This window comes from Balaenoptera physalus (genome assembly GCF_965194825.1).
Source record: "Balaenoptera physalus genome assembly, chromosome: 6".
NCBI classification, from domain to species: Eukaryota; Metazoa; Chordata; class Mammalia; order Artiodactyla; family Balaenopteridae; genus Balaenoptera; species Balaenoptera physalus.
Genome location: NC_138885.1, coordinates 46,922,024 through 46,940,402, shown reverse-complemented (window position 1 = coordinate 46,940,402; position 18,379 = coordinate 46,922,024). Strand labels below are relative to the sequence as shown.

General features: G+C 38.3%; 1 protein-coding gene across 1 annotated transcript in view; it reads left to right on the top strand.

The window, feature by feature from the left end:
- The window catches only part of NMI (N-myc and STAT interactor), a 62,084-nt gene that overhangs the window by 13,117 nt on the left and 30,588 nt on the right, over positions 1-18,379 (top strand). The window contains exons 4-10 of the mRNA XM_082465184.1: positions 4,617-4,706; positions 5,763-5,858; positions 7,872-8,034; positions 11,178-11,284; positions 11,372-11,558; positions 13,364-13,470; positions 13,925-16,816. Of these exons, the coding sequence (XP_082321310.1) occupies positions 4,623-4,706; positions 5,763-5,858; positions 7,872-8,034; positions 11,178-11,284; positions 11,372-11,558; positions 13,364-13,470; positions 13,925-14,110 (930 nt within the window). The 5' untranslated portion in view covers positions 4,617-4,622 and the 3' untranslated portion in view covers positions 14,111-16,816. The remainder of the gene's footprint in view (positions 1-4,616; positions 4,707-5,762; positions 5,859-7,871; positions 8,035-11,177; positions 11,285-11,371; positions 11,559-13,363; positions 13,471-13,924; positions 16,817-18,379) is intronic.

Genomic DNA, 18,379 nt, shown 5'->3' with positions numbered 1-18,379 from the left:
GTAAATACAGTGATTAAAATCAGAAAAATTAATATTGATACATTATGCCATCTAATCCTTGGATCTAATTTGAATTTTGCCAGTTGTCCCTATAATATCCTATAACAAAAGGATCCAGTTCAGAATTATGCATTGTGTTTAGTTGTGATGTCTCTTTAATCTCCTGCCTGGGACAGTTTCTCAGTCTTTCCTTGGCTTTCATGAACTTGACACTTTTGGAGAGAACAGGCCAGTTTATCTCATGTTTAGATTCGGCTCATGCATCTTTGGCAGGAATATCATAGGAGTCATGCTGTGTTCTCGGTGTGCCTATCATATGTCAGATGATTTTGATGTATCTCATTATTTACTTTGATTACTTCATTATGGTGTTGTCTGCCTGGCTTCTTCACTGTAAAGTCATTCTTTTCCCCTTTGAAATTAGTGTTTTGTGGAGAAGTATTTCTTTTGTTTGTTTGTTTGTTTTGTTTTGAGAAGCTTTATTCATAATAGCCCCAAACCAGAAATAACCAAATAGCCACCAACAAGAGAATGGATAAACAACTTGTAGGCTATCCATGCATGGAATACTACACAGCAATAAAAAGGAACAAACTACTAATACATGGAATAACATGGACAAAACTCCAAAACATGTTGAGCTTAAAACTCTAGCACATATAAAAGGGTACACACCAAATGATTCCACTTATATGAAGTGCAATAACAGGTTGTTCAGTGTAAGGAAATTTTAACTCAATTAAAAACAATCATGGGCTTCCCTGGTGGCGCAGTGGTTGAGAATCTGCCTGCTAATGCAGGGGACACGGGTTCGAGCCCTGGTCTGGGAAGATCCCACATGCCGCGGAGCAACTAGGCCCGTGAGCCACAACTACTGAGCCTACGCATCTGGAGCCTGTGCTCCGCAACAAGAGAGGCCACAATAGTGAGAGGCCCGTGCACCACGATGAAGAGTGGCCCCCGCTTGCTGCAACTAGAGAAAGCCCTCGCACAGAAATGAAGACATAACACAGCCAAAAATAATAATAAAAATAAATAAATAATAATTTAAAACAACAACAACAAAAAACAAAAAAACAAACAAAAGAACCCAATCATTTCTTGAGTATAGACTATATCCCTGGCCCTCTTTTGGGTACTGTTAGGGTAGCGTTCTGGATGAACTAGAGCATACTTTAGAGAACAAAACAAAAATCATAGCCCTTACAGTGCTTATATTCTTGTAGGTCAGCTTGACATGTTCAATGCAAAAGGGCAAACTGATATTTATCCCCATTGAAGTTGTTGATCTCCTTCAAGGGCTTGTCAATGCCAGGACTGGTGAGTGCTCAGAACACCTAAATGATTGAGACTGCACTGGATTTTGGTTTGTAGTACTTGTGGGTAAGTATTTTGAAACTAATTAAATGGTCCTTTCCTCACAAGAATATCAATTTATCTATCTATCTATCTACCTAGCTAGCTAGCTAGCTATGTTTACCGACTCATAGTTCTCTGTTTTGCTCAGTGGATTTAATTATTACTGTCATTATTTATTTCCGTGCTTAATTGATTCCCAGATTTGTCCAGTGAGAACCTCATCAAGGTGGACTCTATGTTCTTGTGACATATCCTCATCATTCTTTGAGCATTTCTTGCTTTCTGGCATCATAAGATGCTTGTCTTGTACTTTTCCTGTCCCATTTCTAGAAGCAGCCATTTCTCTGAATAGCCTTGGTTCCTAGTAGCTGAGAATGGTACTAGAAACTAAATTCTGGGTGCTAGATGTGCCCACTGCTATTGTCTTTGTTTCCAGGCCCTTTTAGCAGACAGAACTGGGGAATATCACACATTCACACACTTATATCTGTATTTAAATTTCTGTACTTCTCTATCAATCTATCAGAAATCATGAGATTATGCTGATATCTCTAGTTCCAATTCATAGCATTCATTCTATTTTTCTCCCTTTGCATATTTATAATCACGTTCTCTGACAATGAAAAACCTGACTCCTGTTATCCTCCATATATTTACTTACTTGATAAATTGTGTTTATGTACATTTGCCCACTGGGAGCTCCAGGCTCATCTTGTATATTTCCTGCCCCAAAGGTAGAATCAGCCTTTGCTCAAAGGAACCCTAGTTCCTTTTATTGGAGAATAGATTGGAAACCAAGGTCTGGGTGCTAGATGACCCCTTCTTTTTTTCTAGTTTTATTGAGAAATAATTGACATATGCCACTGTACAAGTTTGCAGCATGATGGTTTGACTCACACATATTATGAAATGATTACCATAATAGGTTCAGCTAACCTCCATCTTGTCATATAGATACAATAAAAAGAAAAGACGGAAAAAAAGAAAAAAAAATTCTCCTTGTGATGAGAACTCTTAGGATTTATCCTCAACAACTTCCCTATATATCATAGCAGTGTTAGCTATAGTCATCATGTTGCACATTGCCTCCCTACTACTTATTTATCTTATAACTGGAAGTTTGTACCTTTGACCACCTCCCCCCAATTCCCCCTCCCTCTACCCTCTGCCTCTGGTAACCACAAATCTGATCTTTTTTTCTATGAGTTATTTTTTGTTTTTTTTTAAGATTCCACATGTGAGATCATACAGTATTTGTCTTTTTCTGTCTGCCTGATTTCACTTAGCATAATGCCTTCAGGGTCCATCCATGTTGTTGCAAATGGTAAAATTTCTTCATTTTTTATGGCTGAATAATATCACATTGTATATACCACAATATATATACCACAATTTCTTTATCCATTCATTCATCCATTGATGGACACTTAGGTTCTTTCCATGTCATGGCTATTGTAAATAACGCTGCAATGATCAGGGGGTGCAGATATCTTTTCAAGTTAGTGTTTTCTTTTCCTTTGGATATATTCCCAGAGATGAAATTGCTGGATCATATCAAACTAAAAAGCTTCTGTGCAGCAAAAGAAACCATAAACAAAGTGAAAAGACAACCTATGGAATAGAAAAAAACATGTCCAAACCATATATCTGATAAGGCTTTAATATCCAAAATATATAAAGAACTCATAAAACTCAATACCAAAAAAACAAATAACTCAATTAAAAAATGGGCAAAGGACTTAAATAGACATTTCTCCAAAGAAGATATACAAAAGGCCAACAGGTACATGAAAAGGTGCTCAACGTCACTAATCACTAGTGAAATGTAAATTAAAACCCCAATGAGAGATGTTTTAAAAAAAAAAAAAAAAAAAAGGAGAACAAAAAAAATAAAACCCCAATGAGATACCACTTCACATTTATTAGAATGGGCATCATGAAAAAGACAAGAGGTAACAAATACTGGAGAGGGTGTGGAGAAAAGGGAACCCCTGTGCACTGTTGGTGGGAATGTAAATTGGTGCAGCCGCTATGGAGAACAGTATGGAGGTTCCTCACAAAGTTAAAAGTAGAACTACCATATGACCCCTTTTTTTGGACACTGCCTGTGTTCACACTGAGTAAACTAAGCCATGACTAATTTTTTGCTAGTCTTCTATTTTATTTTTAAAGAAGAATACATGTCTTTTCTGTTTCTTCTATAGGAATAGTGAGAATTTAGCCACTTGAAATCTTGGAAGATTGTGTTAACAGACACATTATTTAATGTGCTTCTAAAACAATAAAAACTGTTGTGATAATCCTTGTGTCATATTTGATCTGGGACAACTCCATCTTAGTAAATTAATATGCAGGCAAGGTTTCTTAACTTTTTTGGTGCCAGTCTGAAAAAGCTTGTGTGCCTTTCTCAAAATAAAAAAGTTGTTAAGTTGTATAAAACAAAATACATAGAATTATAAAGGAAACAAATTACATTGAAATATGATTATCAGGTTATTTAAAAAGCAAATATTTAATATAGTAATATATATCAATATATTACAGTTTATTACAAGACCTAGTCGTGAGTTTAATAACTATCATAGTTTTGAAGCAGGGTTAAACACAAGCAATGTTTCAGGATATCTGGAAGAGTCAAAATATTTTATGAAAATATCTGTACCGTCTTGGTGACTTTTGTCACAGGGGCTGCAAATACTATGTGGCTTGTTGCCTATATTCATATTTGAAGAGAATGCTAAGTTTCAATCAGAGGTTATTAGAAATAAAGATGAAGTTTTTTTCCTGTCCAAGTGTATGAACTCAGGGGAGGGTTTGTGAAAACCCCTGTATGCATAGAGGAACGGTGTTTGGAGGTCTTTTTACTCCATTCCATTTGGGGAGTATAATAGGGAGAATTAAATATTTAAATAAAAACCTTTGAAAAAGTCTAGAAGACCAAAATAATAGTCTTTTAAAATGGAGCATCATATTATGATTGAAATGAGAACTACAAAGGAATGTTAATACCTATTATTTTCTCTTACGGTGTTGAAAAGCAAAGGATTTTTAGAACCTTTTTATATGTTTATAGATGTGAAAGTTATTTGAAATAGAGACTTTGGATATAATCCACATGATAATAAAGACTTCGGTGATAGGAAAAAACATATAGCAAAGAAGAGATGTTTCTTCCGTAAGAGGGTAAAAGTTATTTTTTCTTCTTGAATTTGTGTGTTTGTACTATTTTTAAAGTATTTATTTTTTATAATAATTAGGGAACCATGGCAACTGATGAAGATAACAAAAAACAAGTTCTTAAGGAGTATGGGCCAGCTGAAGAATTTATGAAAGATGAACAAAACCAGGTAAAAAGGAAAAATTACTGAGTACTATTAAAGATTAACTTACATCTATTAGTTTTACAGTGAGGCATGTTTCATATGTCTTTGTCCAACATTATATTGAATGTGGAAGAATATTAGGGTTTTCAGGGTTTTTTTACCTCTATTATTCAAGACTGACAAGAAGAATCGTATTTCTTTTCTTTCTCTTACACAGCTTACAATGTTAGCTGCTTTTTCACTTCCTCTCTCATTTCTTTGATTTGCACCTAGAAGTTAAGAGCTTCGTTAGCAATTATCCAATTAGACCTAAGAGGGAATGGAGGCTCAGATAGTTAAACCACTTACTCAAGGCCATCTGTCTGGCATGTCAAGGCAGCTATACTGTGGGAATCACAGAAAAAAAATTTTTTAATTGCCCCAGAGTAACATATGTCCACAGTTATGGTGCAACTTAGAAGTCATATTGGAGTTACAAATAGTTAGGAAGGAATTGACAGAGCACTGAACTAAGATCCAGAAGATAGGGGTATCAATCCTTGCTCTACTATAAACATTTCTGTGACTTTGGTTTAGTGTGAAAGGTGGTTTCCTTTTTTGTATAATGGAGATAATAATCCTTGGCAGTGGTAAGAAAGTCGACAGGTGATGATGTAAAACATTTGACAAAGGTATTATTCACGTGATCATATTTATTCTGAGACTGTCTAATGTCTTTCTTTGCCTTGTTCAAAGTGAGAGAAATTTTGCTTCTTTAATTAATTAGAAAAATGAGGTTGGGGCTGGGACTTCCCTGGTGGTCTAGTGGGTAAGACTCCACGCTCCCAATGCAGGGGACCCGGGTTCCATCCCTGGTCGGGGAACTAGCTCCCACAGGCATGCACAACTAAGAAGTCCACATGCCACAACTAAGAAGCCCACACGCTGCAACTAAAGATCCCACATGCTGCAACAAAGATCCCGCGTGCCGCAACTAAGACCTTGTGCAGCCAAAATAAATAAATATTAAGAAAAGAAAAGAAAAATGAGGTCAGGACTGTTTAAATTTTGGGTGTTATTTTATTTCCTTTTTATTTTTAGAAATTAACTAGTGAAATTGAAAAGGAAAATACTCAGTTAAAGGAGGAGATCCAAAAGCTTGAAGCTGAGTTGCAAGCGACAACCAGGAACTCCCAGGTACTTCTTTAATTATTTTATGTATCTCATTTTTCACAGACCCCATTTTTCAGGAAAAGCAATTTATCGGTACAGAATTCATTTCTAAAACATTATGGTCATCCCTGGCACCACTGTTTGCAACAGCCCCAAACTGAGAGCAGTAGGATGAATTAATAAATTAGGGTGTATTCACACAATGCACTACTACACAACAATGAGAATGAACAGGCTACAACTGTATGCAATAACATCGATGAATTTCATAAACACAGTACTGAGCCAGAAAAGGAGAAAGAGGGCACACCATATGCTTCCATTGAAATAGAGCACAAAAGCACGATGTTAGAAGTTAGTATGGTGGTTACTCTTAGAGGCAGGTAGGAACTGGAAGGGTACCCAAGAGGGCTTCTGGGGTGTTGGTCTTGTTCTGATTATTAATCTGGGTGCTGGTCACAGGTGTGTGATCACTGTAGAATTTCATCTTGCTGCACACTTATGCTAATACATGTTTTAATATTCATGTATATGTTAATCCAAAACTACCCCAAAATGGTGGTCATCATCAATCACTTTTGGATCAAATTCTTGGTCTTCTCAACAAGTTCTTTTATTGTTCTCCTCATCCAAGTAATTTAAGTGAGTTTCACAGTTAAAAAAAAATTGGATGAGTATCTTCACCATTTAAATTCTTTCTTAATTTCTCCTGTGTTTGAGTTAGACATAGCTTTCACTCCTTTTTTCTTCATAACAACCCAGGTTGTTAAAAAAAATACTTTAAACAATTTAAATGCTTAAAGCATTGTCACTTTTTGTTTCTGAAATGGGGGATAGGATGTTGAATATCAGGAAGTGAAGTTTCCGGTGTTTGTGAGATTTAGAGAAATCTCTGTTAAGATTCTGGATACTTCTCAGGCTGGAGCTAGAATCATTTAGTCCTACAACTCAAAGGGCCTTGGGAACCCAGCCAGCTCAGTTGATTCACTTCACAGAGGACTGAAACTGGGGTCTAGAGAGCATAAGTGAATTGCTCCCTGCCGCGGTGTACTCAGGACTAGAAGCAGGCATTCTCACTCTCACTCCGGAAAGCTCTTGACTTCTCAGGGTATACTGGATGTTTCTACATTATTGGGAAACACTCTGCCTTTTCTCAAGACACTGCAGATCGTTTTGAAATCAGAGTTATGGTAATCAGAAATTCTACCAAAGTTACATGTAGAATAAATGTCAGATTAGATCAAATGACTCACTTGATATTTCTAATCTCTTTGCGATAACACCTTTTCTTGCAACAGGTAAAATAACCATGGGAAATAGAAATGCAAACACACGATTCATTTGTGCATTTATGTGTGGTTGTATTGACTGTTCATCCCACTGATTTTAAGCAGCTAAGTATAACCCCTTAACTTTATCCTCCAGATTACAGATCTTGCTGGCAGTGTCCCTTCACATTTTTATAAACCTAAGTTGTGGTAATGGTTAAAAAGTTGATGGGCAGGTGTTGAGGAAGGGGGAATTTAAATTTGATAAATTTTAAGTCATTGAATTCAGGAGTCTTTCTTTTTGGATGAAGTTATCTGAGTTTGCCATCAAAATAACCATAGTATACACCTGACTCTATTTCATACCTCTTTGCAGTGAGGGTAAATATACTGTGCAATGATTTCTTTGTGAGATAGCCTATTATTGGCACAGTTGTTTAAAGGGTATTTTTCTACAGGAATGATGTAGGCTTTAGACTCAAACACCACACAATATTGACCAGTTTAAACACTTAGAAAAAGTGAGAGATTATATATTTACAATTTCATCTGTGAAATAATATTAAAGGATCAGCATCTGACTACATTACTGAGTACTTCCCTGGGAAGAAGCAATTACTAAAGATATTAAATAAGACCATGCTCAGTATTCCGTGGGGCTCTGAAGTCAGTGGAGAGTGAATTATTGGATGATCAAATCACATTATCATTGGAAGGACTTAAGTTATTTCTTGTCTTGATTTTAATCAAACATTTCTGTTTGAATTAGATTAACGAGGATATTCCCGAAACAAAGATAAAGTTCACAGCTGTAGAGAATCCTGAGAGTGACAGCCAGTTTTCAAATATCTCCTATTCGTGTCAAGTGAGCTCAAAAGTCCCTTATGAGCTACAAAAAGGACAAGCACTTATCACCTTTGAAAAAGAAGAAGGTATGACTCATGTTCAAAAATTTGACCATGTTACCTTTGGAAAGCACTGGGACTTTCAAAGAGTTTTTGTAGATATTTGGCCATTGCTTTACAATTTTTACATTTATCATTTCATCTCATCCTCATAGTGACACCCTGAGGTAGGTATGATTATCCCCATTTTACAGATGAGAAAACTGACTCTGAGACGTTGAGTGACTTGAACATGATCACTCATTCAGAACGTGACAACGCTGGGACTCAAGCCCAGGTGTTGTGATGTCCAATACCAATGCCTTTCTACTGCAGCTGCTACCTGCAAATGATAATACTAGTGATAATGTTTCAAGGTTTTAAAGCTCTACACCATTCTCAGAGAGTTCTCATAGACATTATCTCATTGTATACTCACATGAATCCATGAAAGAAATAAGATAGAGAGTTAGTATTTACATTTTATAACTAAGAAAACAGATTCGCAGGTGTTTAAGTGATTTACCTAAGTGCACAAGACCTGTGAATGGCAAGAGCCCTGGAGTCAGAGATTTGGGGGTGGGACCTGATGTTTGCCAAGTCCGCCGTGGTGTGGGACCCTCTTGAGATCTGGGGGCACCTTAATGAGGAGAATCTGGCTTTGAGTGCCAGCTGTGCCCCTTTCTAGAAGTGTAATTTGGTTGGGTTCTTTATAAATCTCAATTTTTTTATGACAGGTTTTGTGGCAGTACCTACCTCAGGGGGTTGCTTTGAGTATTAAATGAGAAATGTTGAAAAATACTTAGCACAGTGTCTGATACGTAATAAACACTTAATAAATGTTAGCTGTCATTATTGCTACATGTTAGGAATTTTTCAGCTAGAGAAACAGAAGCTTACCTAAGATAAGGAACTTGCTCAAGGTCCGTACAGGTGATAAATTGCAGAGCTGAGAGCCAAACCTCAAGTACCCTTGTACTTTCTTTTTTTTTTTTTTTTTAATAGTAATCTTTTATTTATTTATTTATTTTTATATTTATTTTTGGCTGTGTTGGGTCTTCGTTTCTGTGCGAGGGCTTTCTCTAGTTGCGGCGAGCGGGGGCCACTCTTCATCGTGGTGCACGGGCCTCTCTCTATCGTGGCCTCTCTTGTTGTGGGGCACAGGCTCCAGACACGCAGGCTCAGTAGTTGTGGCTCACGGGCCTAGTTGCTCCGCGGCATGTGGGATATTCCCAGACCAGGGCTCGAACCCGTGTCCCCTGCATTAGCAGGCAGATTCTCAGCCACTGCGCCACCAGGGAAGCCCACCCTTGTACTTTCTACTGGACCAACATTCCTCTGAGCAGGCCACCATCTGGGCTTTTTGTTCTCATATTTTCCAAGTTAGATTAAGTTATGGGTGGGGTCAGATTGTCTTCACAAGTCCTTCCAGTGTTCAGATTCTGGGAATCTATGATTATAACTCAAGTCTCCTTGACGCCTGGTTTGTTACTATAGCCTGAAAATAAATAGAAAGACATTCTGGCAGGTCACTATATGCACATACGCTTTGTCCACCCTGGGTCCACCCCTGCAGCTGAGGGTGAAGGGGGAGGCCAAGAGCCCTGTTGGCAGTTGGCAGTTGGCAGTGGTAATTGGGATATAACTGAAGGATGGAAGTGAGGATTTGGGAAGCAAGGATTCTGCATAGGAATTACCTGGGGATGCTGGGAACAGGATTTTCTTCAGAAACAGCTGCATCACTGCTTCCACCCTTGGCATGGCTCTGAGGTCCTGCTCTTCTGGACAACTTTGGGTTTCTACACAATTAAACAGGAGTTGGCTTTTGACAGAGTCACAGAAGTTGAAACACAAGTAGGCCCTCTCAGCTGTGTCAGATCACCAGATGTTGGAGGTTTGGGGTGTGGGGGAGGGGTGAGGATTGGGAGGGAAAGGTCATCATCTAAGTATTACTTACAGTTGATAATCTCTGTTATTTGTTGCCTGTTGTCAATAACAACAACAACAAAGCTGTAATTCAAGTTATAGAGCCATATCATGGTACAATGAGTCTGAATTCCCACATGACAACGCCCTGTTTTCTAGCCCTGTTTCTCTCTTCCTCCAGCTGTGGTGTGCTATCTGGTTGTTATAAACACATGTGAGTTTTATAAGACCGGGACTAATTTGTCTCTAGTCTTTATGACATTAGAGTAAGCAGCTCCAAATATCAACAACTGAAGGGTTATAAACTCTTATGTCGCACAATTAAAAATAAACACATACCCACATGCATTTTATTTTGGTTTTTTATTATTCTTATTTATTTATTTATTTTTGGCCACGTCTTAGTTCCCCGACTAGGGATTGAAACCCAGGCCCACAGCAGTGAGAGCACCGAGTCCTAACCACTGGGCCACTAGGGAATCCCCCGCACATTCATTTTAAACTGTCATGTAGTTGCTATTGGATTGCTAATGATTTTTGGCATAATTATATTACTAAGCCTTTCCCATTTTCATGGCTAAATTAGACTAGATAGTTTTGTGATCAGTATATCAAGACTATCGACTTTTTAATGAATGATCTCAAGAGCATTTTAAGGAAAGTAGAATTCTTCATTAAATATGACCAAAAAAAAAAAAAAAAGACTCACCCTTTGGTATTCAAGTCTCTGTGGTCTTTAATATGTAATCCTGGGGAAAGACAGAGACAAGAACAAATATTTATTTCTTTGTTTCTTGTAACATATTAAGGAGGAGTGACAAATGATAAATAAGATTAATTGTCAGAATGACACTGACCTAAAAAGTTTTCCCAGCTTACTCAACATGGAAGAAATTTCTGGCTGAGCTTTAATGTACTAAGGGAATTCTCTGATAATTCTGTCAACAGTGGAAAGGAAGGGTGTGTGGCTGTTCTGAAGTAATATATGAATTTCTGAAGGATCATCAGGCTCAATCTCTTAAGAGATGAACCTAGAACTTGATGAGAATTTCTACATTGTAATTTTTTGCTGATGTATTTTGACATTAATATATGCTACTATGGTGGCAAGACCATCATCACTTAGAAATCCTAAGAAAAATGTAAAAATTAGATCCCTTAAAATTAAAGAAAATTTTAAATATTCAGGATTATTTGTTGTTAAACCAAACATGTAAAAATGTATTGAAATATTGGAAATTAATACTTCCCAAATTATTTTGCAGTTGCCCAAAATGTGATCAGAATGGGGCACCATCATGTGCAGATACAGGATGTAAATGTGAAGGTGATGGCCAGCCCAGTTCCATTAAACTCAGGAGTCAGATTCCAGGTAACACGGTGATTAAAGCGTTTCAGAATTCCGTTAAACACGGACACTTTTCTCATCCATATTTCTGAACGTGAAACGATTTCCCAGGTTCACGTAGAAGTGTCTAAAATGAAGATCCACGTTACTGACATTCCTGATGAACTGCCTGAAAGTCAGATGAGAGACAAGCTAGAACTGAGTTTTTGTAAGTCCCGCAACGGAGGCGGAGAAGTGGACTGCGTGGCGTACGACAAGCAGTCCCGGAGCGCCGTCGTCACGTTTGTGGAAAGTGGAGGTATTCCCGCACTGAGAGCTAAACAGTGCTCTAGCCTTTAAATTACGTTCTGCCATGTCTGAAAGTATCCCTTTCTACTGCTTTTATCTGGAATTTATTAGACAGCATAATAACAGGGGATTTTTTTTTTAACCTTATGAAATGGTAGAGTCCTGAAAATGATTTCCCTGAGTGCTACTGAGAATGATAGGATTACAGATAACAAGTACCTACATCTTAGTGCATTCCTATCACGTGCCAGGCATGGAGTCTTTGGTGTTTTATACATATATCTGCTCAGATCCATAGCACAGCTCTGGTTGTAGGTGTTACACTCATTTTATTGATGAGGAAACTAAGGCGTACTCAAGGTAAGCAGCTTACCCAAGATCACACGGTGGGTGTGTGGCAGAGAAACATTCTGAAAATATATATATATAAAACTGTCTCTTCATCTCACTTATTACGATTGACAAGGATCTCAGGTGGAGGTAATCGATTCCAGGAAGAAAAGGGGGTAATAGAGAGAACAGACTTTTACCAAATCATCTTAGGGAGGTTTATATTCTTATAATGAAAAATAGAAGATTCTCCAAGTTCTTTTGTTAATATGTTCAAATGATTCTCAATGTAAAAATCTCTTCCTCTAGTTAATCTAGTTCGTAGGGCTTCTCCTGGGTTTGCACATATGATAGAAATCCAAATATACAATTAAAAACCATTGACTGATTTAAGTTTTTTCATAATAAAGTAATACATGCTTTTTAAAGAAAATTGAAATAATAGAGAACAACATTAATTTAATAAAAATTGAGACATTTCCTTAAATTTCCAAACTTCCCTTTCTCCTGCTATGTAGCTAGTTATGGTTAGGTGAATGTCTTTCCAGATCCTTCTGGAATTGCTGGATAATATGGTAATTCTATGTTTAATGCTTGAGGAACCGCCATACTGTTTTCCACAGTGGCTACACCTTTACATTCCTACCAGCAATGTACCAGGGTTCCAGTTTCTCCACATCCTTGCCAGCAAGGATCTACACTCTTAACCACTGTACTATATTGCTAATTCAAGGTGGACTGGTGAGAGGAGAAAAAAAGTGATTGGATACGCTGAAGAACTGTTTCTGTTAAACTCTATGCAATCTTGACACATTACCTTTTTTCCCTCTAGGAGAAAAAAGCTGCTAAAAATAAATCTGGTTATTTTTTGTGTTGGAGAAAATTGATGAATTTTTGTTATTTGCCTTCACTTTTTTTAGATAACATTCAGCACCCCTCCACCTTTGATTAACATCATTATACAGGTTTATTGAATGTCATGTATTAGTTACAGGACAATTAAGTAATTTTATATATATAATAATAATATAGTAATTTGCTGTATATATGTATGTGTGTATATATATATATATATATATGCACAGAAAGAGAGAGAGAAAGAGAGTATTCTAATCGTAATTTGCATGTGTACTTCTTGAGAGATTGGGAAACACTGGGTTTTGTTAGAATGGCTGGGTTACTTTTTGCAAATGGTTATCACATATTATGTAGCTCAAGGTAGGTCTATCTGAGGACATCGCAGCTCACTGTGCATTGATTGACTGATAGTTTAAGACAGATGGAGCTGTTTAAACCTCATTATCATTTGGTCTTATGTTTTTCAAAATTATGTACTGTGAATTCTTTAAAGTGGACTGTAGAGTTTCTTAAAAATTAATCGCTCAAGCCACTGTTTACTCTGACATTCTGTTTGAAGGAGGTTTTAACTTTGGTTAAAAATGTTTGATATAAAGGAGAAAATAATTTTTAAAAATTTACTTCTAGTTGCTGACAAGATTTTGAAAACAAAAGACTATCCTCTTTATATAAATCAAAACTGCCAGAGAGTTACTGTTTCTCCGTACACAGAAACATACCTGAAAAAGTTTCAGGTAAAGTCCTCTCTTTTCTTTCATTTTGGAAACTTATTGCCCAGCCCCACCCCACAAAAAATAAAAAGTTGTGATTCTGTTTCCGTTTGAATCTTATTAATTAACCTAGCCTACCATCCTGAAAGCTAGAACTCATGCCTAACTCTTGCTTTCGCTTTCCCTCCAGCATTCATTTGGTTACTTGATCTTGTCACTTCCACCTCTCACTACCTCTCTAACTGGTCTCTCTGTCCGTAGAGTTGCCCTCCTTTCCTCTATTTGTCACAATGCCACCAGAGTTATCTTTCTGAAACTCAGATCCGGCTCTGATATTCTCTTGCTTGAAAATCTTCCTGAGGCCCGTTGTCTCTCTCAAGATAACATCCAAAATATTAAGCAGAGCTTATAAATGTAAAGTTTTGTAATTCAAAGCGCTTGGAAAATTTTCTGTTTATCTTTTTATTTTGCTTCTTAGGTATTTTCAGGAGTATCTAAGAAGACAGTGCTTCTGACTGGACTGGAAGACCTTCAGATAATAGATGAAGAAACTGTAGAGGATTTTATTAACATTCACTTTCAACGGGAGAAGAATGGAGGTGGAGAAGTCGAGGTAGTCAAGTGTTCCCTTGGGCAACCTTACATAGCATACTTTGAAGAATAGACTCATGGAATCATATGAAAATTAGAGCTTTTGAACCCAAATCACTGTTAATGCTTGACAAAAATGAATATCCTTTTCCTTAAAAAAATGAAAAATTTAATTCTTTAGTGTTTGTTTATTCTTAGATACAAAATATATTTCTGTTTTTGAATTCTTTGTTTCCACCTGTGCTGCATGTTTACAAATGCAATAACTATATTAAAACAGTTTTGTTCATAAATTTTGTGGCTGGTTGCCATGTCCATTGAAATGAACCATAAGTGATCCAATTGTCCGCCTGCCATGTTAGCTCATTCTGTCACGGTCTGAGCCAACAGCAGAATTAAATTCATATTAAAATGCTGGCAGAAATGAAATGCTTTTAGAAAAGATTCTAAACCTAGACCTATCCAATGCTGCCTGCCATCTAAAATAAAGGGAAAAGCTAAAAAGAAAAAAGGCTTGGTTTTGCTTCTGATATTTTATTTTTAGGTTTTCAAGTTGTTATACTACCATCAGAAATACTCATTACTCTCACATTTCTCTTTGGAATAAGAAATGTTGCCTATGGGGCTTCCCTGGTGGCGCAGTGGTTGGGAATCTGCCTGCCGGTGCAGGGGACATGGGTTTGAGCCCTGGGCCGGGAGGATCCCACATGCCGTGGAGCAGCTGGGCCCGTGCTCCACAAGTACTGAGCCTGCGCCTTTCAGCCTGTGAGCCACATCTACTGAAGCCCACCGCACGCCTAGAGCCTATGCTCCTCAACAAAGACAAGCCATCGCAATGAGAAGCCTGTGTACTGTACCAAAGAGTAGCTCCCGCTCGCTGCAACTAGAGAAAGCCCGCATGCAGCAACGAAGACCCAACGCAGCCAAAAATAATAAATTAATTTAAAAAATATATTAAGAAGAAAAATTTAAAGAACCTCATTTAATTTCGATTGGTACAGTCTCACTAGCACAGAGGGTGTTATATTTAGTCTGTGGCAGACTGCCAATTAGAAATAATTTTTTCCTAATATTTAGGACAAAGTTGGAAGCAGTCACTTTTGTTCCTTTTGGGGGCCTTCCTCAGGCAGTAAAATAGATAATTTCATTTGATTTAAAATTTTCACAATGGTTTTGATAAATGTTACTTATCCTAGAAAATTATGCTTTTTCTTTGGGTTCCTTTCACCATTCCACCTGTGTGTGATCTGACGAAAACTCAGAAATCAAGCACTGGCTCTCCTGCTTATTTCCAGAGTTTTACAGATTTTATAGGAGGAAAGTTTTCTTTAAAATATACCAAAAGAGGGCTTCCCTGGTGGCGCAGTTGTTAGGAATCCGCCTGCCAATGCAGGGGACAGGGGTTCGATCCCTGGTCCGGGAAGATCCCACATGTCGTGGAGCAGCTGAGCCCGTGCGCCACAACTGCTGAGCCTGTGCTCTAGAGCCCGTGAACCACAACTACTGAGCCCGCGTGCCGCAACTATTGAAGCCCACGTGCCTAGAGCCCGTGCTCTGCAACGAGAGAAACCACCGCAATGAGAAGCCCGTGCACTGCAACGAAGAGTAGCCCCTGCTCACCGCAACTAGAGAAAGCCTGCGTGCAGCAACGAAAACCCAACACAGCCAAAAATAAATAAATAAAATAAATTAAAAAAAAAAATACCAAAAGATACTGTATTGACTATTTAACGTATTGCATGTTATGGTAGGAAGCCTTCAACTATGTGTCCAGGATGAGCTATCTCCACTTATTAATGTGTGAAAAGACTTTGTCATTATATAAGTCAGGAAAGACAGATAATGTGGAATTACAAGTCCCTTTTGCTGTTTGTAGATTTATCAGTCAGGAGAGACTGGGTTATGCTGTGATAGCACAACCTCCCAAATCTTGGAGACCTAGTAAATAAAAGTTTAATTCTCACTCATGCTGAATGTCCAACAAAAGTTGGTAAGGGACTCTGTCTTTATCACTTCAGACCCCATCTTGAGACATGCTTCCAGAATCATGCAGGTGGGGAAAAGTGAAATCTGGAGAGTCTTGTACCAGCAATTAAATGCTGTGACCCAGAAGTGACCTGTGCCATTTCCTCTCACATCTCATTGGCCAGAAATAGTCATATGGCCTCACTGAAACATAAAGGGGCTAGGAAATTCCCTGGCAGTCCAATGGTTAGGACTCCTCGCTTCCACAGAAGGGGGCATGGGTCGGGTCTCTGGTCGGGGAACTAAGATCCCAGATGCCATGCGGTGTGTCAAAAAAAAAGAAAAAAAGAAAAGAAAGAAAATATAAGGGGGCTAGAAAATTCTGTCTTGTAAAAATGAGAAGAACTAGATATAGTTGAGCCAGAATAATAAGTGTAGTATGTCCTGTCCTACTGGTCATCAATATGTTTTTTTTTTACCATCTTTATTGAAGTATAATTGCTTTACAATGGTGTGTTAGTTTCTGCTTTATAACAAAGTGAATCATTTATACATATACATATATCCCCATATCTCTTCCCTCTTGAGTCTCCCTCCCTCCCACCCTCCCTATCCCACCCTTCTAGGTGGACACAAATCACCCAGCTGATCTCCCTGTGCTATGCGGCTGCTTCCCACTAGCTATTTATTTTACATTTGGTAGTGTATATATGTCCATGCTACTCTCTCACTTCATCCCAGCTTACCCTTCTCCCTCCCCATGTCCTCAGGTCCATTCTCTACATCTGTGTCTTTATTCCTGTCCTGCCCCTAGGTTCTTCATAACCAATTGTTGTTTTTTATTATTTATTTATTTATTTATTTATTTTGGCTGTGTTGGGTCTTCGTTTCTGTTCGAGGGCTTTCTCTAGTTGCGGCAAGCGGGGGCCACTCTTCATCGTGGTGCGCGGGCCTCTCACTATTGTGGCCTCTCTTGTTGCAGAGCATGGGCTCCAGACACGCAGGCTCAGTAGTTGTGGCTCACGGGCCTAGTTGCTCCACAGCATGTGGGATCTTCCCAGACCAGGGCTCAAACCCGTGTCCCCTGCATTGGCAGGCAGATTCTCAATGACTGTGCCACCAGGGAAGCCCCATTTTTTTTTTTTTAGATTCCATATATATGTGTTAGCATATGTTATTTGTTTTTTTCTTTCTGACTTACTTCACTCTATATGAGAGTGTATAAGTCCATCCACCTCACTACAAGTAACTCAATTTTGTTTCTTTTTATGGCTGAGTAATATTCCACTGTATATATGTGCCACATCTTTTTTATCCATTCATCTGTCAATGGACACTTAGGTTGCTTCCATGTCCTGGCTATTGTAAATAGTGCTGCATTGAACATTGTGGTACATGACTCTTTTTGAATTATGGTTTTCTCAGGGTATACGCTCAGTAGTGGGATTGCTGGGTCATATGGTAGTTCTATGTTTAGTTTTTTAAGGAACCTCCATACTGTTCCCCATAGTGGCTGTATCAACCTACATTCCCACCAACAGTGCAAGAGGGTTCCCTTTTCTCCACACCCTCTCCAGCATTTATTGTTTGTAGATTTTTTTTTAAATTTTATTTATTTATTTATTTATTTTTGGCTGTGTTGTGTCTTTGTTGTTGCACGTGGGCGTTCTCTAGTTGCGGCGAGTGGGGGCTACTCTCCATTGCGGTGCGCGGGCTTCTCATTGCGGTGGCTACTCTTGTTGTGGAGCACGGGCTCTAGGCGCATGGGCTTCAGTAGTTGTGGCACGTGGGCTCAGTAGTTGTGGCTCGCAGGCTCTAGAGTGCAGGCTCAGTAGTTGTGGCACACGGGCTCAGTTGCTCTGCGGCATGTGGGGTCTTCCCAGACCAGGGCTCGAACCCGTGTCCCCTGCATTGGCAGGTGGATTCTTAACCACTGTGCCACCAAGGAAGCCCGTTTGTAGATTTTTTGATGATGGCCATTCTGACTGGTCTGTGTTGATAGTTCATTGTAGTTTTGATTTGCATTTCTCTAATGATTAGTGATGTTGAGCATCCTTTCATGTGTTTGTTGGCAATCTGTATATCTTCTTTAGAGAAATGTCTATTTAGGTCTTCTGCCTATTTTTGGATTGTGTTATTTGTTTTTTTGATATTGAGCTGCATGAGCTGCTCATATATTTTGGAGATTAATCCTTTGTCAGTTGCTTCGTTTGAAAATATTTTCTCCCATTCTGAGGGTTGTATTTTCATCTTGTTTATAGTTTCCTTTGCTATGCGAAAACTTTTAACTTTCATTAGGCCCCATTTGCTTATTTTTGTTTATATTTCCATTTCTCTAGGAGGTGGGTCAAAAAGGATCTTGCTGTGATTTATGTCA